The sequence below is a fragment of the Echeneis naucrates genome, chromosome 9, assembly GCF_900963305.1.
Source record: "Echeneis naucrates chromosome 9, fEcheNa1.1, whole genome shotgun sequence".
Lineage (NCBI taxonomy): Eukaryota > Metazoa > Chordata > Actinopteri > Carangiformes > Echeneidae > Echeneis > Echeneis naucrates.
Window position 1 is genome coordinate 13,950,967 of NC_042519.1, and position 24,483 is coordinate 13,975,449.

General features: G+C 38.8%; 1 protein-coding gene across 1 annotated transcript in view; it reads left to right on the forward strand.

Annotated features, from left to right (window-relative positions):
• The window catches only part of grid2 (glutamate receptor, ionotropic, delta 2), a 427,408-nt gene that overhangs the window by 318,949 nt on the left and 83,976 nt on the right, over nucleotides 1–24,483 (forward strand). The window contains exons 9-11 of the mRNA XM_029511194.1: nucleotides 13,098–13,199; nucleotides 19,346–19,543; nucleotides 22,535–22,847. Of these exons, the coding sequence (XP_029367054.1) occupies nucleotides 13,098–13,199; nucleotides 19,346–19,543; nucleotides 22,535–22,847 (613 nt within the window). The remainder of the gene's footprint in view (nucleotides 1–13,097; nucleotides 13,200–19,345; nucleotides 19,544–22,534; nucleotides 22,848–24,483) is intronic.

The window sequence follows — 24,483 nt, forward strand, 5'->3', positions numbered from 1 at the left end:
AGCTCTACCAATCACCCCCTGGGTTTTTGCTGGTTTCCAGTTTGTTAGAGCTCAGCTATTGATTGAGGCCAAGACTAGGGAAAGATTAATCTGATATTTCTCAGATTACCAGTTTACACTAAATGATCAAGACACCCGGAGCGCACCCCTACTCCAGTAAAACCCCCATGATTTCGCTCATCTCTTGACAGAGAGATGCCAAGTGAGACCTAGAGACTTAAAGGGACACATAGTCTTGACCTGGTGGCTGGCATTTATTCCATAGATGAGACAGACATGAGGAATTATAAAAGGAAGAGCAAGGCAGAGTGACAGAAAGTGAAAGAGACATCAGACAAATAAAGTTTCAAACTTTTCTTCCTTATGATGCTATCAAAGAAGTTTGAGTACTGCCCTTCTTAGGCAACACTTCTCCACTGAGCTTTCAACCTTTCAGCAGTCTTCCATCAGTTTTGTTATCGTCATATTTTGTTATCGTCTGGCATCTCTCCTCCTGTTTTCCTGTGGGAGGCATAAAAGCAGTGACAGAGAACATGAGCATGAACAAATCACTTTCCACTTGCCCCCCCCCCCCCCCACCTGTGTCTCTTTCTCTTCCTGCTGTCCTGTTCTCACTTAGTGTCTGTCTTCTTCTCTCCCTCTATTATTCCTCACTTCCCATTAAAGAGAACATAAATGATTAACACAAACACATACAGAGATAAACACACAAATTATGTAAACACTTTATCATTAATTTGTACTTAATTTCTTTCTGATGACGTGCCCTTGGAACACTTTTTTCATTTACCTATACGGAAACAAATTTAATCTAATTTGCAAAGAGATGTTCTCAAACTCCATTGCAAACATGAATTCCATTTATACAAGAAAATTATTGATAAAACATTTTCCAATTATTCAATTAAAAGCTGACACACAATACATTAAATGATAGAGTTTAATTATTAAGTTCTTTACTCCATTTAAAGTTTGTTAAAAACAAAAACAGGGCCCCAAAGTTTGAATTGCACGCATGTATGCGTTCACTAAACCATCTCACCCTCCCTAACACATACATACACGCACACATTCACCTTCCCAACAAGCCAAACAAGCAATAAAACAGCTTGCTGCTCATCTGGGAAATCAGAAGAGAGCTTGTTGTTGTCACTATTGCAATGATCGATTTATATAGACTGCTGTGTGTGCGTGTGTATGTGTGCATAAGATGGAGAGAGAATGAAAGCGCATGAATGATCTAACATAACTAAATGTATAGCATGTCGTCACCAGAGCATTGGACCTCGTTGCATTCCAGGTTCCCTTCTCATAATACAGCTGTACTTTATGCTCACCATTCCTTTGTATGAAGCTACATGCTGCTTACTGCTACAGCTTGTGTTAAACGGTTGAACAATGTTACATTTAGTTGTAGGTTGCACCTTTGCTCTCTTTGCTTTGTAAGGTGGATAGCGATGCTGCTAAGCCTTTGACACTGAAGATTCCTATTGTCCACCTGGACCTTTTGCTTATTTTAATCAAGGAAAAGGCAGAAAATGTCCTGAGTAAGTGATTTTGTTCATTTCCCCAGAATACTTAGACCTAATTTCAGGCAGTTTACCATATGTTGTAAGAATGTATTGATCTATTATTATTATGTATTAACTTGCTGATTTTTTCTCATGAGTCATGTCCAAGGAAAGTAACGGACAACTATCATGGATATTTTGGTTAGATGAGTCCCTGGAGCAGACGTTATTTAGGTTTTTATTTACAATCAAGTGGTGTAGTGGGACTAAATGCCGATTCACCTACCTTTCATCACTGAGTAGGAGATGATTGGGGAAGCTTGTCCTTTTGTTCTAAAATAGCACAGGGCAGGAGAGGGTGTAAGAACTGTGTTGGTGAGCTGTTGTGGTCCAGTTAGTCCAGACTTTTGTATCCATTTACTGTGGCAATAGAACAAGTTTCTTCTGCCATCTTACAACTTTTACTATGGTCATCGAAGACGGGATAGAATCTGGCATACACATTATAAATGTGGCCAAGACAATCAGGTCATTTGCACTGTGTTGGAGTTTTCTCTCACCAACTGTTACTTTATGTTCATCAGAAATCACATATGAAGTTTTTGTGCAATTAGAAAGTTATTTACATCGTAAGAAATAATTACACAATTACTTTTTATAAATGAATTGAAGGTAATTTTAGAGAATTGGGGATCAGATTGTACATCAGAAAAAAGGATTTTCCGCATAGACAGGAACAAGTTCACTTGTTGAATTCAGGCTAGAAACATACAGATGTTAAGCCATCTCTGGCACTTTCTTTCCGTAGGCCAGTCCAATCAGAACTTGGGAATATGAGCATAGCTCCATTTGCCTTTTATTAAATTTTTTTACCTTATGGAGCACTCTTCCAAAAGCAGCTAAATTATTGAAAAACAGTGTATGATTATTATTATTTTTTTAATTATTATTATTTATTTTATTTCTTTTTTCCTTTTTCTTTTTTTTTTTTTTTTTTTGCAGGTGAAAGCCAGGTGCTTTGATAATTAGTAGAGAGGTTTAAAATATTGCAGCTCAGATAATTGCATCTACCAATTGGTTCTTGTTCATAGAATTATCTTTGAGTGTACATTTGTATGACATGAAGCATGGTGAATTTAATTTTTCTGCTGTCCTCCACTGAATTTATGATGTGAGGTGCAGTAGAAGTATTCCTCTGGGTTCTCCTTGTGTTTGAACGCCTTTCCCTTCATATGTTTTCCATCCCCCAAAGTGATTGAGCATGCTTATCCACATTTTGGTAGATAGTCTACTTCAATGCATGTGTTCTGAATGCTGAAATAGGAGACCTACCTTCTAAAACTGTCTAAAATGAGTAGGTGCTTAGGATTGCTTATGATCTTTTTTTAATTCAAAACCCATGCCAAGATTTATGGCTACAATTTTCCAACATTTTAACATTTTCTGTTTTTATTGATATTAACCAGAGTAAAATTTTAAATACAATCCTTCCCTGGCTCAATTTTGCTGACTTAAGGAGTTAGAGAGTTTGTACGTGTGTCTCTGTGTTTGTGTGTATATGAGAGAGACAGGAAGATAATGCAATCCTGATAGAAGAAAATCGTCATTTCTATTTCACCATGTTTCATTTTTACATTATTAGGTTCCATTATTAGGTACACAGTTTCTCAGCAATTTGCCAGCAATATTTCTTTTTCCCTTCTAATTGTTTTCCTGAAATCCAATTCTATCGGGAAGCAAAGCAGTTGGGCAGAACTTGCATAAGTGGGTTTTTCAAGAATAATTGCTTTACAGGCAGAAGTCTCATCAAAGCCACAATGATATTGATAGGATATGCTTTTATAAATTTTATAACAACATGATACCAAGAGATAGAACTAAACTATAAATAAAAAGTAAATCAGATGAGCATGAAATACAAGAAGAGTTGTTGTGCATTTCAGACATCCAGGAGATTTGTTGGCACATGGGCCTATTTTCAGAAAGCAGAATCAAATAGAATGGCTGCCTTTTAGCAAAGGAATTAATTTTTAAAGGATCAGGGAGCATGAGCACACAGGCTCGAAGGTGGAGATCAGGCAGCCATTGGTGCAGAGCACTGATACAAGGGCAGCTTGGACCGCTTGTTGCAACAAGCTGTCCCCTCTCTGTTAGATGGTAGAGAGGGGGATGGAGGGAGGAAGAGAGAGAGACAGGTTTGGGATAAAGGGAATTGGAAAGAGGAGAGGATGGAATGAAGGCTTGGGCTGCACACTGTTTGGAGATTTCACTGACACACATGTAACTCATCAGCAGAGAAGGGAGGGTTGTGGCGGGGTGGCGGAGTGGGGCACTGGGAGTGATCAGCAGCTTGTCTGTGTTCGTGCCTGGCTACTGTCGCTTTACTGCAGTAGCAGACATATAAGTGTTTGGCAGAGACAACCGAAGGAACGTCACGGTGCTATAGAGGCAGCAATACACCAGTGTTTGGTACATAAAACAATGTTAGCACGGAGAAAAGAGTTTGTAAATGGAGGGATAGAAAAAAAAAACCATTTTTCTTGCTGTTGGTGAAAGGGAAGCAGATAAACTATAAGGGGAGTATTCTACTAACAATTTAATATTGCACTGTATTAGAAAGCCTAGAATCAAATCTCTCCCTCCACTGGTCATGATGTCTGGTGCAAAGGAGTGCAGCAGCAAAGTCCAATTTCATGGGGAGATGATTTTTTTTTTTTTGTCTACTAGCTGTAATTTAAAGGAAAGAATTTGTGTCAATATTTATTCACAATTTTCCCGATAGTTTCACTTTTTCAGACTCCCTGTGCATATTGATTTTGCTGCAGCTGCCAATATTTCAGTGCCAGATATATTGTATCCAGCTCTATTGCTTCAAAATGTCAACTGCTACAGATTTGTGTTTGCCGTGGCTACAAATCATGCATGTAAAAAGGCACAGTTCGTTGCACGGCGTGCCTTGATATGTCTGCCACAGTGAGAAATTCATGAACCCCCAAAACGTCCCTCAGTGACTCTGAAATGGCATTTAGGGTGGAGGATACTACCATGCTGTTTGATTGTGTGTTGTGATATGTGTGTTTGTGTTCATCTAAGTCTGTGTGCATACAAGGGGAGATAGTTGAGGTCTGTATAGTAAAAGGCTTTGTTGTAACACTAAATGACTCCTCTGGCCCCCACAATAAATCGGTTGATGGTCCAATTACTTTTAAATGTGGATGGTTCACATCCCTAGAAGCGTTTGAGGTGTGTCTGTGTTTTTCTGCAGTATCTTAGTGTTCAGTAGCCATGATGAGGCTGGAGCTGGGAAAGGTGATTATATTCGGTGTATAGTGTTAAAGGCTGCATGTCAAGTCATGACAAAGCAATTCTGAAATACACATGCTTTAAGTGTGTCTCTGTTTTAATTGGAAAAAATGGTTCCTTCTCATCTCCAAAACAAACAGCATTATTTAATTGATTTAAGAATAATTACGACTCCAATTAACTATTAAAAGCAGGTTCATTAAAACCACAAAACGCAGGAGCATAAACATCCAACTGGTACGAGCCATCATTCCCATTCCAAGTTTCCTGAAGAACAAATGAAAAGAGCATGGAGAAGAAAGTTAATGAAAGCCAATGAATATAGGAAACAACGAATGAACATCAAGCCATGATGAAAAAACATAATGCCCTGCTGTGAGATATACAAAATCTCCCTTATCACTTCTGCAAAATGACAACATCAGCTGCTAGTGAGAGTGATATGAATAAATCAACACTTATTCAGATCATATTGTTTGCTTGAATATCTGTTTGTTCTCAAAGAATCAACATTGATTCCCCCTGAGACCCACATAAAACATTAAAACTACAATTTTCCAATGCCACATGTATTGTTTTTTCAGTTTATTGCCATCGCATTAGTCATGATGATTCTAATGACTCCAACAATGGAAGTCAAATGATGATAGTAAAAACATTTTAATGCCCATATTTCTTGATGGCTTTACAGATTCTAGCTTTGGGAGAGCTGCTTTTTATCACTGAGATTTAATAATCACTACAAGTGCATATAACTTTTTTCTTTTTCAGATGTTGGCCTTCAACTTTGATGGATTTATCCAAATCTTTTGAAAGTGGTTAGTTTATCCTTCCAGTGTCAGTATTTCAAATTAGCTTGGTGTTTAGTTAGCTAAGTTAGATTGGAAAATTAACAGTCCATTTGTGTTCAGCCGAAAGTGTGAGATAACATTTCCCTGTTTGGCATGTGTAGACCCATATAAAAATCTGTGGTGGGCCGTCAGGGCCAGCCAAGCCTTCTCTGCTGAACTAAACATCATCAGACAATACATATTGTTGTAGAGGTCTGATTTTGCAAAGGTAGTCTATACCATCGGTATTGAAAGTAGGATTTTCAATACAGACTTGTGGTAGCACTATCACAGTACCATCTGGCAAGAGTAGATAAAATATGGATAATTCCAAGAGCATTTCTAAATAGTTCTACAAATGTCTATCTACACCTTAGTTGGCAGTATATCCTAGTGTTGCCCAGGAGCACCTTTCACATCAAAGGCAAATGCCCCATCATGCAATAATGATGAAACAGTGAGTTTTCTTTACAGTAAATTCCAAGTATGAATAGAGGTGGTATATGTTGCACTGCATCAGATCGAGTGTTGATTACACTCACAGACTCTTTCAATTTGTTTGAATGTCACATTTCTAAGGACCATCACTGAGACATGTACCTGTTAATGATGTTGTACCTTTGTCTCCATTGTGAGTCTGTTAATTGCTGTTGTTCATTTGGAGGTTTGGCTGGATCCTAGATATTGGAAGATAGATAGATATACTTTATTTATCCCAGGCTGGGAAATTGCAGGCAGTTGGTAGTGAGGGTTTGATGTTAGGTGGCTGAAACATTTGAAATTTCATATTAGTTAAGCTTCAGCACATTAAAATGTGGTTTTACCTTTGGTTCATTAAATGTGTGTCTTGTGTGAGTGAGAGCATGTGAAGTATTTTTCTTCTACAGCTGTTAGGTCAGGTAAACACAACTTTGAATTGATCGGCTGTGGCTAATGAAACTAATTACCTTAGTGTTATCTTAAATTCCTTATCAGCTTGTTGTAATTTTGGGACTTAGCCTAAAAGTTAGAAGAAAATATTGCAATATGCAGTGAAGTGTGATTTGTGATGTGGAAAAAAGCCCCTAACTACATTGTAAGTGAAAGCAAAAATATTTTTAAATGATACTGTTCACATCACAAACCTACTTTATTTGAAGTAGGTTGAAAAAAACTTTTTTGTAGTGCTAATGAGCTACCTTGCTTTAGTAAAGGAACTACAGAAAAAGATTGTTCATTGCTAGTAAATTAATTGCACTTGCGTTCAAATGTTGTTCTATAATTCCTGTTGTTTAATCTATCAGGCCATGGAGTATGTCAGAGAGACTTGAGAGAGCTCTGTGACACACGTGCACATAAAAAAATACCAATGAATCAGATTTAGTTGATTAAATTGGCAAATGTTTTAAATTCAGGAGGTGTTTAATAAGAGGCAAGTAGAGAGTTGAAGAAATGAGCAGAAAGACTGCACTTAAGGAAAAACAGAGATAAAGTTAGATTAATAGAAAGAAAAGCATTTTGGGATGTTAATGGTGTTTTGACATTTTAGACACAGTGGGTCATTTACTTTATACACACACACACACACACTCCAACAGGGAAATGCACATTTATTTTGTACTATTTGGGGGGGGGGGGGGAGATGAGCCCTTATCTGCAGCTGCGGAGATAAGCCGACACAATGGGCCACTCTGCTGGCCTGGCTGCCATTTTAGCTCCTTACTCACACTTTCTCACACACACACACACACACACACACACACACACACAGAACTGCCTCCACACGCTCCTGTTAAAGTCTAAATAATAACAATATATCATGGAAATACTGATATTCTGCGTATCAGTAATGGTATTTTTATTCACCACATTCATTATAGAGATGCACCGATATAACCATATTTTCAGTGAACTGTTTTATCACCATATTGTCATCACAATATCAGAGAAGTGCTGTCTTTTAAGTTGGCCTATATACTCAAAATGATCTGTGCCCCCTATACTAGATGCACAGTTGAATTCACTTGAACCAAGAACATGCTATTCAGTCAAGCCAATGTTTGTAAAGTTCAGTTTGACTTTACTTTCCTCACCTCCACATTTTATGCTTTCAAAAGTGAGTCATTTATTCATACCATTCAAAACCAACAAATTATTTTGGTCAATTCATAGTGAGAGTGAGAGAGTAAGCTTATATCTGTCTTTAAGGCATTAAGTGTGTTCGGTGTGTGGATCAGCCTAACCGATTGCCTGTGCTCACTGGAAAACTAAATTTTGACTGACGTCTTTTTCTTCAATATATTGAATGTCATTTTCCTATCATTTTCCATACAGGATGAAGCAGTTTGGCCACAAAGATGCTTTTTTTGTGCCACGGACCGGTTTAATGTTAAACAATATTTCCACAGACCGGCCTTTAAGTGGTGGCGGATAAATGCAACAAAATAAAATGATACGATCAGCATAAAAACTGAGCTATTTTCTAAATATCATAATAAACGTGAATCCATTGTGCACTCATATGGACCTTTTATTAGCAGTATTCTCGTAATATCACGGCAACAACATAACATGAGTAACATCCTCTCTGCCCCCTAAGCCCGAACCCAAATGCAGCTTTCTTTTTCTTGGAAGTTGCAGGCTCTTCTTCTGTCTCCTCACTGGGCCTTTTCCCCTTCACAAAGAAACTTTCCTTTTTCGATCATTTCGCTTATGTGTGGGTTTAATTTTAGCGGTAACATATCACGTCACCAAGACCAGTGTCTTGACATGCGTAAAGAGTGAGGCATAGACGGATATAATGGAGAGATTCTCGTCATTTTTTAAAATAAAACATAGTTCAGATTCAGATAATAAATAAAACAGAAATAATGTAAGTTATTTATTCTTTCTGTGCAGCCCGGTTCAAAAGACCTACGGACCAGCCCAGGGGTCGGGGACTGCTGGGCCACATATCACAAAGCCTAGTTACATAACCACAAATCCTCAATTTGCCCTCAAAAGACATCAGATAAAATACAAATGAAAGAACAATTTTCATCTAGCTGTTTAAACTTTCCTTCCAGGTAAAGCCAATATTTGCATCTGTAACTTTTTGTGATATTCACGATGGATTCCATCTCGAGTTGAATACTGAATTATTTCAGGTCTTACTAATGTACCAACGTTATGGGGCTGCTAGAGTTTTCAAAACCTGTAGGTAGATGTTTCCAACAGATACAAGGGCTCTGGCTGTGTTTAGAGTCTTACTTTGAAAAAGATTGTAATTCACATTCTACACATTATCACTAGGCCCTTTAACAAAAGTATAATTGGAGCAGCTAGGAAGAAGCGTCACATATAGAGAGTTACAGAGGATATTAGGGCCTGAGATGGAGTTTCATTTCCACAGCAGCCAGGTTCAGCTCTGCTTTCCATTTTTTTCACGTGTGGTTGAAGGACTTGTTTCTATTGGCCACACACATGTTCCTTCCAGCAGCGTACTGCAACTCATTTGTCCTTTGCTTTGCGCCGTAGAACAGAGCAAGCTACTGGAAATAGGCCTAATAGGTTCCAGAGAGCAGCGCTGCCGTCGTAGCGGCCTGTCTGAAAGCCCCATTAGTCTCTGACACAGTCTGAAACCTTCTTTATCCACAGTGTAGATGATGGAGCATTATACACTTCCAACAATGTGCAAAGACGTTTAGGTTCAAGGTTTTGCTTCAGTGTTAAAAGCCTTTGCCTCTCCTCACAAGCACAGAGTTTCAAGTTTAAAAGGATTTTGGTATTAAGATCTCAGACAAGCATCCTATAATAACCTTACAGCTATACATAAACTTCCTTTCTCTTTCAAGCATTTAGTAGCTACAGACATCTGCCCTATCACCATGATAAAACTTGATTTGAGTTATCTACATTATCATTATCACCATCACCTTGAAGGAAGTGGGTTTTTTGTATGTGTGTGTTGTGTTTTGTTTTATTTCAAACCTTGTCTGTTTTTTGCTCTTTGAAACATTCAACATTTGGATGTCTCATCGTTTTTTTGTGTGCATTAGTTTCCAAGGGACATTAAATAATGATGAATCTCTCTGGGAAGTATTTAAAAAAATAAGTGTTTGTGTGTATTTATATTTTACTCACAAGGGAAAGCATTTCTGAAATCTTCTGCCCAAAACATATAGTTGCTGTATTTGTTTTTCCCTTTATTGGTCCGACACTGAAAAACTACAAGTATGTGTTGCTTTAAATGGCATTGCACCAAAGAATTGTGGGAAAATATTTTTTCTTTTGATTTTGTAATGAAGGGCCCAGTATTTCCAGCTATAAAGGAAATAGGACAGGAAGCATTAAATCTCCTTGCCTTATCATTTAGAGAATTCAACAAGGCTATCAAGGCTGCCATTCAGATAATTCCAGGTCACATCACTCAGTGACGAATCTTCTTAATTAAGAAAGACTTTTAGAACACAGCCTTTTGTAAAATGCTGTAGTTGCAATGTGAAAAATAGCAATGTAGTGTGTATTAGGGATATTATGGGAAATGGTGTCCAGGTGCTTGGAGCCTCCTTCCTGAGGTACCAACTTGTTTTTCTGTCAGTCTGAACCTCTAGACCTCTTCTTGTCTTACTGGCCGACACTGGGAGCAGATCAATCAATGTTACTACATCTTTTTTAATTTTTTTTATTTTGTTCTCTTTTCTAATTCTCCAATGCAGTCGTAAATTCCTTCATTGGCTAAGAGAATAGGCACCTCACCTCAAAACTGATGTTTTCTTTTTGTACTGACTGATAACTGCTGCAAAGGGCATTAGAGACCAACAAGGGTTTTCAAGGGCAGTCTTTGAAGAACTCCTGTTTTATTCATGCAGTCCAAATGAATTAATATTAAGTCCTTTGCTTAAGGGTAACATGACAGCTTTAGGCAGTTTTTGTCTTCCAAAGGCAGTAAAAAAAAAAAAACTGTAATAAATGAGAACCAAACTTTTTTTTTGTCATTATCTGTAAATCTTATCTGTGTAAATTCAAACTGACTTTTAATAAATGGACTGAGGCTCAGTGCGATACAGCCAGACTGCTCAGTATAACCGTGATACTATGTACAGGCAGGTTTGTTGGCTTGTTCACTCACTTAAATTTGACTTTTTGTTGTTACTACATTACTGAAGGACAGACAAGCAGCACATGCAGGCATGTGCCTGTGTGCTTACAATATTTGGGTGTATGTGTCAGTGATTGTGTGTTAGGGTTGTTGGAACTCAAAAGGTTCTTGTTAATCTGCTGTGGTTTCAGGGTTTTTTTTCTGGATTTGTTTTCCCTGAATGTGAGCTAAGGTTTGAAAGTGAAAGTGGACGTTGGTGGTGTGTGGCAGCAACACTAATGTTTTATTGATTATATATAATCAAATTTTCACAAGCACTTACACCAGCCACTGTGCTGTAAATTTAACTTGTCTCACATCCCCTGCCACCCTGAAGGATAAGCGGTTGAAAATGGATGGATGAATGTCTTTCATCATCTCTTTTGACCATGCAGTCTCTTATTTGTCTGCTGATCACGCTCCATATCTCTCTGTCTCTCTTTCTCCTTTCTCACCTTAGTGGTTCTCTCTCTTGTTTGTCATTTCTTGCCTTCTCACATGTCCTGTTGTTTGTTTTTATCCTTTTTATTCTATATTCTCCCCCTTTCCTCATATTTCCAAGTTTATGAGTGTTGGCACGCTCATAGACACACTGCACATATATGCACTATTATAACTGGGAAGGATTATAGGCAGCATATGTGTGTATAGAGTGAGAGTTAATCACCCGTTCACACACTATGATCAAGGGCTACACTGACATTGGGATTGTAGTGGGAAGAATTACACAACACCAGCTTTTCGATTTTATAAAATAAAACTTAGTTGGCTCATCTTCAGAGAAGCAGAAGCGTACAAATGCTTTTGTTTTCTGCATATAAAATAGAGAGAGCAAAAATGGGGGATAAAGATTTTGTTGTTGGGGACAGTCATACTCATATTTTAGCTCCACACCTCCCCCTCCAGGTTGCTCACAGGAATGACACGTAATATAATCTCACCCGCTATGTTTGCATAAGTTACATAAATGCAGACAGACAACTTGTCTGTGAATGTCCCTATGTGATGTTAAAATAATGTTAAAATGATCATTGGAATATTTCTGTATATAACAGTTGCGATGCAGTGAAACCCCTAAAGGAGGCTTTTTGCTGACTGGCCCATGGAAACTTGAGTTGAAGGTGGACAAAACCTTGCTGAGAAGGAAGTGAGGTCGCGGAACTCTTTGCACTAATAAGGATTTTGAAGCAGTCATATTTCAAAACCTCAGCTGGTGCAACAAAAGTAATACAGCCTTTCCTACTGACTCCTGAAAAGAGATCCAATCAGACAAAATAGGTAAAACCACCAGCAGGGGTGAACCATGTGTTTCTATAAGTGGGGGAAAGGGGTGAAAAGCTCACTGTTGGACTTTGGTACACTGTAGTGCTAGCAGTATATTATAAATTATCTCACCAGAGGATTTAGATAATCCTTTGTCTTCTTTTCAGCAATAAATACCTCAGAAGGAAATGTTAACGAGACGGTATGGCATGAAAAAAAGAAACCAGTTCAGCACAGCTCTACTGTAAGTCCTTCTCCCAAAGTGGAATTGATCAGAACTGGCAGACAATTGCACATTCAACACTAACTTTAGGCATTAGAAAAATGGATTATCCCATATTTCCCCCTTCTGCTTGGCCTCTGCTTCACTGGTATGCTTGTGTCTTCTTCAAAGCGCAAATCATGCCATGCAATTGTGTGTTTGTGTGCATTTGTCTTTCAGTAGAAGGCAGCTAAATCACTTTTTTCCTATTGCTTCTTCTCTGCAGGGAAGCCGAGCTAGTTTGATCCTAGAAGCTAAAAACACTTTTTTTTTTTTTTTGAAAGCAGCGACTAGGTGAAGAAAATCTGGTTAGGGACCTAAATAATGTGGTTTGAGGGAAAAGACTTATGATGCCAGTTGAGAGACATAGAGGCCTGGGTCAGACTCACAAAGCATTTTTGAATAACATCCTCACTCATGTCCTTTCTTTTATGATTTTGTTAAATTCCTCTAGTTGCCTATGCAACTAATACAGAGTAATTTATGAAAATAAATTTGCTAATGGACAAAGAAAGGAGTTACACAAACGTTCACATTAATTAGACAATGCATGTTCTGCCAATACATACATGTATATTGAGTGATTGTGTATTTGGTTCTGTTGCGAGTACCTACAGAACATTCGCTGCTGAATTAATGGAGTTGTTTTCTGAAATTATTTGTGTATCGGCACGTGTTCTTAAGTTGCAGTGTGTTGAGCTCTCAGTGCCATTTTAAACCCTGTTAAAATTTACCCAGTTTTATTTATGTCCACTTTTTATCAGCCCAACCTGGTACCTGATATATTTGTGAACCTAACTTTTAAACCTCTGTTTTTTTTGTGCGCGCAGCTGGCGACATGGGATCCAGTTCATGGCTTGAACGGCACACTGACAGACAGGAAATTGGAAAACAACATGAGAGGAGTGGTGCTCCGAGTTGTCACTGTTCTGGTGAGTAATACTGGCCAGTGTGTTCATATATGCATTTTCATTGTTATCCTATAATTTTAATTGGCCACATAAAAACAATAAAAAAAATGTCTGGTTTCTCTCTCCTCTGTTTAAAATTAGTCCTCCTCATCCTGAAGTATCAAAGGTTACCAGTCCAGGCTTATCATACTTCAGCCTTTTTCTCTTAATAATCTGTCCCTTTGTCTGGTTTTGTGCTCATCATTCAGCAGTCTCCATAGAGATGTAGAGAGGAAATGTTAGCTTGTGTGAGGGACTAAAAATGGCAGAATAAAATTAAAAGACAAAGTGTTGACAGGAAAGATAGGAGTCAGAGAAGACGAAACGCACAAAAAAATGTAACAAGGTGGATTGACTAATGGACTGAACTATCTTCATTTCCTTAGCTTCTGTTTTGACATTTGACAGCAAGATGACAGAGGCCGTTGGAGTCTTCATGATAGTGAGACTGCAGCACTGTCTGTCTCGCCTGCAGCATCGACTTGAGTACATCCCATGAGTGCTTTAAAGATTCACTGCTGTAAATTCTTTATATCCTGTCTTTGAAGTGAGAGGCTGAAAAGAAAGTGATAATGCTCGACATCTTTGAGGCTATCCTTTGTCTCTCTAATTTTTTTTCCTTTGATTTTTATCATCCATAAAGGGAAAAAGAATATGAATTGCATTTTTGAATATCATCCTTTTTCCCCATCATGAGCCTACGGTGGCCCCTATAGGTATACTGTATATCATGTCCTCTGTTCTGTTCCTCTGCCGGTCATTCTCTCTACCCCTGGTTGTGAAAATGGCTGTGTGTCTGTGTCTTCCCATCGTGTGAACACATACTGTGCGCACACACACCAATGCGAACATACATGCACAAACATTAACCTATAAATAGACATGTCTTTTCTATCTGCTAGATTGTTCGATAGCTATTGATCAGTTTAACTGATGAAGAGATCATACCGCTATTAGAGCAAATGACTTTCAATCAATGCCATTGATTAGCAAGAACTATATTGATTAGTTAATGGATGTGTACATCATTGTAATTGTGTGTTTATGGCCCTATACAGGGTTCAGCTTTACAATGCTTCTGGTCAGAACGTGACCAAAATTGATAATTTGCACTGGGAATTAAATCTTAACCCCTTAAAGACTTTAGACAGGAACTTGGTTTTCTTTCGATGTAAATTGCCATTCACTGACTGGCATGTGTTTCTCATGTAATTTGATTCATCTCAACAGCTGAGGGTTTTTTTTCTTTGTAAGATTCTGTACGTCTTAATTTTTTGAGGGTGCGTCCACACTACCCTGGTTCTATTCTGCATTTATGAGTAGTGAGCTGTGAGTGTAGAGCAGCCCAAAACTGTATGCAGCCAAAGGCAGAAGATGTCCCTTTTTGAGTTCCCATTTTCAGAGTTTTCCCCAAATAAACCTAAAGTTTTACTTTGGAGGTACACAGGATAACAAATCAATTGATAAATATAGTTTGTTCATTTGTTGATAATTGGGCACAACAACAACTAGACAGACCTGTATTCACACATGGCAACCACATGGTGGCAATTACTGTTTGTACCAGCATTAAACCCTGTGCTACAGGTTCAACCCCTACTGCTATATACAGGGTTATGTTTTTTTTTTTTAACGGCAAATGTTGGCACTGCGTGTATGCAAAGTGCTTTTACATTGGACAAACGGAAGCTTCAACACTTTGGAGGAGATGCAGCTTATTCATTTTCCAATAGTGCAGAGCAATCGTCAGCTTACTCCTTGAATCTGGACAGATATTCCCTTCCCTGCATCTGTGTGTCTTCTGTGTTTCCTCTCAGTCTTAACAGGAAGGTACCCTCATCAGGCAGGGTGAAAGTATGGCATTTGCCATATTTTTAGCAACGTAACGTAAAATAAAATCACATATCCATTCTGGGTCTGGTGCAAAAGGGTGTTTTTAATTTTGTCTAGTTTTAATGCTGTTCATTAAGATATGTAATGGTTGACTGAATTGCTGACGTGGTGATGACTGCTAATGTTGTGCTGAGAGTCTCAATCATGGATTTATTGACATTGAAACTTTAGTTTCCGATGACAACAGTAGAGAAACAATGAAAGCAAGACAGATGTAACAAAGTGCTGGGGGAAAAGCAGGCCTTGGTTCTTAGTATTTTTACCACCAAGATAGAGCGGTGACTTGGGATGTCATAATACCTGTGAAGGCATCCTGGACATCGTAGCCATGGTGCATTTCATTTCCTGTGAAATGTTTTACCTATTTAAGGAAAATCTGTGCCACGCCATTACAAGTCACAGAATGTTTGCTATTTAGCGCTACTCTGCACTGTTTGTCAGAAACCAAGGGGAGATTCATTTTTATAGCAATATGAAATCTAATCTTTTACAAAGACTGACAGGGCTTTCCAAAATGCGCTACTTTACACCAATTTCACAGACAAATCCACAGTGTTTTGAAAATGCTCACAATCCTGCAAGTCTCACCACATGACTCTTTGTTATTCCCAGCATTTCCTCAGAGGACTCTTCAGATGCCATTACTTGCAAATTGCTGTTCCTTCCTCAAGTCATATTTCCAAAAACACCCAAGCAGCACTGAGACCACATGTGGTACTTCCAGTCAAGGGGAGGCGAGGGATGAACGTGTGCCAAAGGAATTAGTGTAGAGGAGCGGGCAATGGAGAGGGAACAATGGAAACGAGAGAGGGGAGCAGTATCAAGAAGATGCAGAGGAAATGAAAGAGGATTCCTGAATATGTAGGGTTGTGAAATAACATTGCATGTAGAGAGGGACTGAAAATTGCAGACAATGGCAGACAAACATTTAAGAGACAGTGTTGGGAGGAATCAGAGAAGGGGAAATACAAATGAAATGTAGCAAGATGAGTTTTACTAATGGACTGAACCATCATCATTTCAGTAGCATCTGTTAATATAGGAAAAAAATGATAAAAAGTTTTGTAGCCTCAGTGGATGAATGCATGGAGGGTATCCTAGCTCTCCCCGGGATGCTGCAGGGTAGATGGATGTTATATTATGTATATCACAGCTGGGTGCAGCAGGAGAAAAGAAAATGGCAGAGATTAGCGTCACAAAGCCAGATTACATCTTGCAAGGTAATTTTTCCTTACAAGGTTTTAGTCTGAAAATCATCGACTGATTATCGACTGAGCCCAGCAGCTCTGAGCAAGACCAATGAAATATGGGTGTCTTTAGATTACATGACTAAAACTTGAGAAACTCTTTAACCCTTAAACACCAAAGATTCCCATTGTCCACCTGGACGTTTTGCTTATTTTAACAATGTAAGTGCCTGAAAGTGTCCTTTGAGTAAGCGTTTTTGCAGTTTAACGTATGGCGAAAGAATGTATTAATGGTTAATAAAGAAGGAGCAGATTTGCTGTCGTCTAGCAACAGTGCGAGTGAAATTACTGTAATGACCCTATGTTGGCTGTGAAGCACAAGTTCTCAGCTTTCAGAAACCATTGGCATTTCTCCAATTGAGCAAACATTCACAAACTTCAAAGTGCTGTTAGCGGCATGCTCAGTTTAATAGGGTTAAACCAGGTTTTATAGATTAGCATTTTGCTGCTAATCAGTGAGCAGGTTTTACATTTATTTATTTATTTATTTATTTTATTAATTCAAACAGTGATCTATTTGGTTGGTCTCAAACAGATATGATAATGTTTCAAAAAGCTTTAGAAAAAGCTGGAACATGTTTTGGCTTGGATTGAGTGGAAGGATCATACAAGCAAAATAGTGCAGAAAAGTAAATTTTATCGTAGATGGGTAGTCTAAGTTCAGAGGAGAGTATTGGGAAATGTGGGAGGAAAGGAGCTCCTGTCTGCAGGTGAGTAGTGTGGCAGTGACAGGCGAGTGGCATGGCAAGTGATGGTGGAGCAGCAGGGAGGAACACAGTTGAAACTGGGATTTATAGTAGGAGGAAAATCTAAACTCTTCCAGACATAAAGAGGTTTGTCCACACAGGTAGCAGAAACCATCTGGTGTCCATTGACAGGATGGCCAGAGTTTCTCACCAGTCAGGGTTTACTGGTGTCTTAGGCTGCCAGTGCTGGGAAGAATTCCATACATTGGATAAGTATTGGGTAAACATTTACAGAAAATAGCAATGGAATTAGGAAGGAGTCATGAAGGTTCTGAGTCTTGGAGTGTTTAGTAGGAAGCAACTGGATGACTTAATCTTGTTTGAAGACATTTCGCCTCTCATCCAAAAGGCTGCTTCAGTTCTGAGGGTCAGCCGCCTGAGGAGGACACCCAAGACAGCATTGTAGTTTGTAGACACACGTCTTAGTCCACCACCTTTGATTAGAGAAGGATTCTCTAGTGGACATATATGGCCTCTTTTGCTCCTCTTTTAAACCATCTGTCTTCTCTGTCCAAAGCCTGGACATTAGATTCCTCCTTCCGAGTGTAAATGCAGTCATACAAGGATGTGCAAATAAGCTTTTCTTGTGTCAATGGTTATGTACTGCTTCACCTAGCCTGTAAATGAACTTCATATTAACATTCACCTTTGGTGTGTTTGTAAGTATTTGAGCAGGCCAAGTGGACTGTGTTATTGTTCCTTTGTACAACTGGGTCAGGCCTGTTTTCCCCAAGGTGTTTATGTTTCTTTATAAATGTTTAAAGTATCCACATAGGAAAAAAATCAGTGGCACTTGGGATGGGGGTGGGGGTAGTATTCAGTATATGTGCACTTGTGTGTACTTGTGTGGATTGGTAGTACTCCTGCTTTGATTGATGGACGCTTGTGTTGAGAGAGGGACTTGGCATGCATGTCCACTCACTGCCTAATGGCTTATTGAACGGCAGCACCTAGCAAGGATTAGAAAAGTTCATGTGTAGCATGGCCAGCGTGTGTGTAGATGTGGACTTAATGTGCAGCCATTCTACAGTCAATAATACACCAGCCTTCATAAATCTGCAAGACATATTGGCCTAAAATATTATACTCATCAATGGGATTTATTAAAGTAGAGAGGAACAGGGAATGGGACGTGAAACAGAAAAGAACTGAAGACAAAACTCCATGAAACCCCAAAATGCAAGCACAGGAAAGCACAAGTAAAGATGAACAAGTCAGAAGTTGAGCCTTTGATACTGTGGGGTAGGCAATAAATGAAATGGTAACTCCCTGCATAGTCAAAAATGAGTGAAAAACAAATCTGCTGAATTGTGTTGTGCAATCATTCATTTTCAGCATTCCAATTAACTTACATGTGTTATTTTCAAATAAATTATTTAATACAGTTCCATCTGTTAAGAAGGCAACCAAAACTAAATGCCTTGTTCCCATTTACAGTTTGCATTTGAGAGTTGATAAAGGAAGGAGCTAAATTTGCTTTTAATTTCACCACTTTAAACAGGTGGAGAGATTTTAAGTACATCATGCATCAGTATTCTTACCTTTTCAACAATTAGTAGTGTTTTTGGTCTGCTATTTTTTTATATACTTCAGTCGATAAATTTGGGGATACCAGCATTAAGTTTGCTGCAGCTTCTAATACTTGCTGCTCAGTGCCACTGCCTCAGGAGACACTGTAGAAATTTTGAGTCGCTGCACTGTTGGATCCAGTAAATGAGGAGACCCACACACGACACAGGGAAGGAGGACGTGATACGCATTTCACCCACAGGGATCAGATTTCACCCTGGCTGTGACATTTCACGTCAGACGAGTGACAAATCACATTTGCAACCAACATGGATGGTGATGCATACTGAGGAGGAGGAGGAAGTGGTTAGGTAGCTTTCGAAAGTAGAAGTGATGAAGAACAAGTGTGCAAAGCGTTGTAAAATATTCAAGGCTTAAAACAGGAAAAGCCTTTGTTTTTTCTCGAAACAGGAAATGCATTCAGTGGTCCTAACTTCACAGGCAACATTTGACAACACTAATAGTGTTACCTCGGCCATTACGCTTCAGGCTTTTAACCTGAAAACCTTTTTTATGTGTGATGTGAGACTTCATCCTCCCACCCTTTAGGATAAGTGTTTGGTGGCAAAATGGCCACTTGAGTAATTGGTTGATTGAATGCTTGAATGACTTGTGTGACTTGAATGGCTTCTTGACTGACTTACTGACACACTGATTGATCTCTGCCTTTTAGGAGGAGCCATTTGTAATGGTCTCAGAAAATGTTTTGGGGAAACCTAAGAAGTACCAGGGCTTCTCTATCGACGTCTTGGATGCCCTGTCCAACTACTTGGGCTTTAAATATGAGATCTACATCGCTCCAGACCATAAATACGGAAGCTTGCAGCCTGATGGTCAGTGGAACGGACTAATGGGAGAGTTGGTTTTTAAGGTGAGGGGAAATTAATTCACTTACAGCACATGTAAACATATAATGCAAGAACAATAAATGATTTGATAAATGGGAATTTAACTTGCAGAGAAAATATGCAAAGGATTGTTTGTTGCCTTTTATACACACATAATGTCCCACTTCTTAAAGAGGAGAGGCATGAATGTAACCAGGCATCACTTATGCTAAGCAGGACTGAAGCCTCCCTCAGGTTGAGTCTGCAGTCCTATCATAACATTCCCACAAGAAATCGTGTCACTTCAAAAGCAAATATGTGAATTGCACTGCCATCAGGCAGAGTTTAACTTCTTTAAATTAAAGAGAGGGATTTCAAATCAACTTATTCAGTGACTGCTGCAGAATACATTCTGAACTGGACAGAGTAGGAGTGTTAACCTCACAGATTTAGAGAAATGATAATGCATAACAATGAAGTCAACTGTCATAATTCTTCAAATATCTTCAAGTATGTGATGTGGCTACTAGCAGACACTGAAATGTGGGTAAAGATGGTAAGGCTTCTAGCTTTTGGATGGCATATAGGTAAAGTTGGGTAATAGCCAATTTAAACATATCAGATACAAGGTTAGAGGAGCTGAGGTAGCCTCACCTCTGTGGTCCATTTACACAAAATGTATCAATTTCATGCTGTATAACAAACTTCTGTCCCAAACTTTTACTGCCAGCTTTATTCCCCTAAACTTGGATGGTGGAGCCTTCTGTTGTCCATCTGTCAGTTCTAATATGGCATCGACCATTTGTGGCCACCCAGAGATGGGCCACTTTTCTAGTAGCCATTGGCTAACAGTATGGAGAATTTGAGATTATTTTGGCAAAATACTTCATATGTTATTTATTTTAGTCCATCTACTCATCTTTCACCGAAAAAAAGTACGCAGAAGAGAAGCAGAAGGAAAGAATGCTTCATACATGGTTACACGAAATTTGAAAAAAGTCATTCTCTATCCTGTGGGAAAGACAGAATACATTTAGCTTCAGAAGAAAAAGCTAAGCAAACTGACTGAAACATCACATCGCATCTGTTATGAACACATTTTGTGAAGTGGATGACATTAGGAGACAGGTGATATATAGTACAGGAGCTTTGCACAATATTTACCATTTCCTACAGTTTATAAATCTGTGTGCACTGAGCTATTGGACGCTTAGTTGACCTTCTATAGGACAAGGGTTTATATTTTTCCAGCACTGTTTTCCAACAATATTTTTGTGTGTTAAGTTCATTTCGTCATTTGTCAGATATGAGCAAGAGCTCAGAAGCCAAGACAGAAGTGCTTTAAGCACAATGCATATTCATATGTAAACAGAGAAGCAGAGTAAATAGACTGAACGTGCAAATAATTTTGTGTTCCCAAGCTGTCAACAAGTTATGTCACACACACACCCCCATACCCCCCCCACCTCCAAAATACAAAATACAAAAAACAAAACAATTATACCAACAAGCTGTCTATATAGTGCTTTCTAGAAGTTTCTATGTTGACTGACCGTAGTAATTTATCTCTACTTTTCCTCATGTCTACTCACATACACACTTGCATGCTTATTGTTGTCTCACACAACAGACATCTTGCAGGATTTCTCTTAATATTCTTTATATGCAGTGTAAGTGACAATTTCTGCACATTTGAGCATTTTGTTTCTCACTTGACTGTGAAATTTGCTGTTTGTTTGTTTGTTTGTTTTTTTTTTTGTTTTTTTTTTGGGGGGTATGTGTGTGTGTGTGTTTGGCTTTGTATAGTTTATGTATGTGTGGGGCATGCTCACAGATAAGAATGTGTTGTGGGTGTGTGTTTTTGTGTATAATCTGTGTGTAGGAAGGAGCTGTAGGGCTGAATATTGGCCTACAAAATCACCTAACCTGTTAGCCAGTTGTTTCTCGCAACAAAGACAATCTCATTATCAAACAACTTTATGTGCCCTCACTCCTCATTCACACAAAGATAGATTTCACACACACACTCACCGAATCTTAAATCCTTGTTATGGTACAAGCAGATGTCTGCAGCTGCTAGCCAAGCACTGGGGACTGAAAACATTTTAATTAGCCATCATTGTTTCTGCATTTAAGCTAAGCACCGTATTTTTGTTTCTTGGCAGACACTCAGTGACAGCTGTTTTTAACTTCAAGTCTGTACAAGTCTATACACTTAAATAATTAAAACAGCCATTTGTTGTATCTTAAACTTCCAAGAATTGCAAGTTAAAGCAGATCAATGGCCTAATGGATGAGTGAGTCAAAGGTCATTGATCAAAATATACCAAGCTCTTGTTGGGCTTACGGGGGTTTTCAAGACAGGACTTGCGCCATCATGTAAAGAACGCAGACAAAACAGAGCGTCAAGCACACAATAACATTTGAATAAATGCTCTTAGTTTTGTCTTTCCTTCTCTCTACTATGGTCTTATTTTAGTTTTCCTCTATTCCTCTATTTTGCATTCACCAATATTGGAAAGCCATGGTTATACAATCATACAATACAAATCAGTATACATAAACCATTCAAAGCAAAAATAAAAAGCTTCACGCACATTGTCACTGATTAATTTATTGAAGAATTAAATTTAATGTAAGTGTGGACTATACACTGGATTATTTATTTTGAAGGATTACCTGCCCTTTTATCTGTGCAGAGATGTGCACAAGCCACTTTTTCTTGTACGAAAATAACACAATACATCTGTCCACTGATGTTTCAGCTTAATTTTATGGGAAAAGAAGACGTACTGTCAACCAAAGCTCTGTTCTCTGTTCCGTTTTGTTTATCTTTGAAGAAGGGAAATGTCTCCGGGCATTTGTACTTTTTTCTTTATTTCTCTCTTTCTTTCTCCTTTTTTTTTGGGGGGGGGGGGGGGGGGATGGTGAGTAGAAACAGAGGCAGAACTTAACGCGAACATTTTCGGCTGTGCTTTCCCACCTACACATTCTCAGTGGTGATATTTGAATCTCCTCTGTTTTGCCTCTTACAGCGAGCAGATGTGGGACTTTCTGCCCTGACCATCACGCCTGAGCGAGAGAGTGTTGTGGACTTCACCACACGCTACATGGATTACTCTGTTGGTGTTCTGCTGCGCAAGGCCGAACGCACTGTGGACATGTTTGCATGCCTGGCGCCTTTCGATCTGTCGCTGTGGGCATGCATTGCGGGCACTGTTCTCCTCGTTGGCATCCTGGTGTACCTGCTCAATTGGCTCAACCCACCCCGGCTACCCATGGGATCTGTCTCCTCGACAACACTGTACAACTCCATGTGGTTTGTGTACGGCTCTTTTGTGCAACAAGGTAAGACATTTGTGGAATAGAGGGAGTGGAGTGCAGGAACAACGCAAATGTTAGCGCAGGCTTAATGTACATGTGAACACAAATGGGACACACAATCTGATTAAAATGCTGGCACAGAACAAATACATAGAAGTTATGTTTTTTCCTAAAGGCACAGCCTTTAAAAAATGTATAATCTTTAGGAGACATGGTGCCATGTTTGCTTCTCATCAATCCATTCTCTATACCTTTTATGAGTTGTGGGTGCTGGAGCCATTACCAGCTTATTTTGGGTTGCAAGTCTATTGCTATGCAGACTAACCAAAATTAACATTCACAAACACACCTACAAGCACTTTGGAGTCACCAAGTAACCAAATGTGCATGTTATGTGGGAGGAAGCCAGAGCCCCCGTCAGGAACCCACACAGGCACAGAAAGAAAGTACACACAGTCCACACAGAAAAACATTCAGGTCTAGGGTATGAACCCCAAACCCTCTTGTCAGCTAACAGGACTCACCACTGCATTACCATATGATTCATGATCAAATAATCTTCAACTATAACTAGGTCCCTTATGGATCAAGTGAGTCTGTTGCTGGTGACATGTTGTTCATTCTTTTGTGGTCATTGAAGGAAATGAAGGATGTATTGTCAGGCAAGTCAAACTATAAGTCAAGGGTTTCCTGAATTATTTTGATATTTCACTGGGATTTATTCTTCCAACCAGAAGGTGCACAGAAACATTTTCCTGTAATGCTTTGCTTTCGGGAAATTGACTTAACACAGAATTGCATTTTCCTGTCCATCACAAAGCTAAAAGAGACATAAGGGGAATTGGGGTGGAAGAAAAGATATGATTACTAAACCAATTTAATGCTGAAATTTTAATAGTACCTTTCTTCTGGGTTACATAAGTGTTGATTGACCTTTGAACACAACAGACAAATTAGAGTGAAAGGGAGTGGAGTTTTTATTCCATGGGGATTGAGCCAAGGATAATGACATCAGACTGGTTATCAACTCAAAGATTTTCTGGAATCCATCTGCCCCTGTTCAGGTTTGGAAGTCAGACAATTGACACCTGGGGAAGGATTTATACTTAGAGTTAAATCTAAATTTGTGCAAGAATAGACTCATTTCAAGGACACAAAAGGGTGATGGGAACAGGAAAAGTGTGTGTCTTTATAGAGTGCTGTTGGTATGATGTATTTTTGTAGGTCAACGTTAGCATCACGCTCACAAACAGCAAATAAGAGTTTGTTTTCTATAGATTAGTACAGAATATTTATAGCAAAAACTTTTTGATGCTAATGGGATTTTTTATGCAGGATAATCTTCATAAATGAGCACTACTTTTTACTACTACTAGATTCTGAAGCCCAAATAAAATCTCCATAGTAAAAAGCTCATGTTAAATGTTAAAACATAGCAAGGATGTGAAGGCAGACTTGGTAGATATGTTTTTGCGATTGCCTTGATGATTTTTAATGTGCTCACCAACCAGGGGGTCATTACTGATGTATTTTATGTCTTGGAATAAAACATATAAATGTCCCATGCTGGTGGTGACTGTAGACCTGATTCCACTCAACTAAAAACCCATAGGTTTCATGCTATCCAGCAACACTAAACCTCCACATTTATTGAACCTAC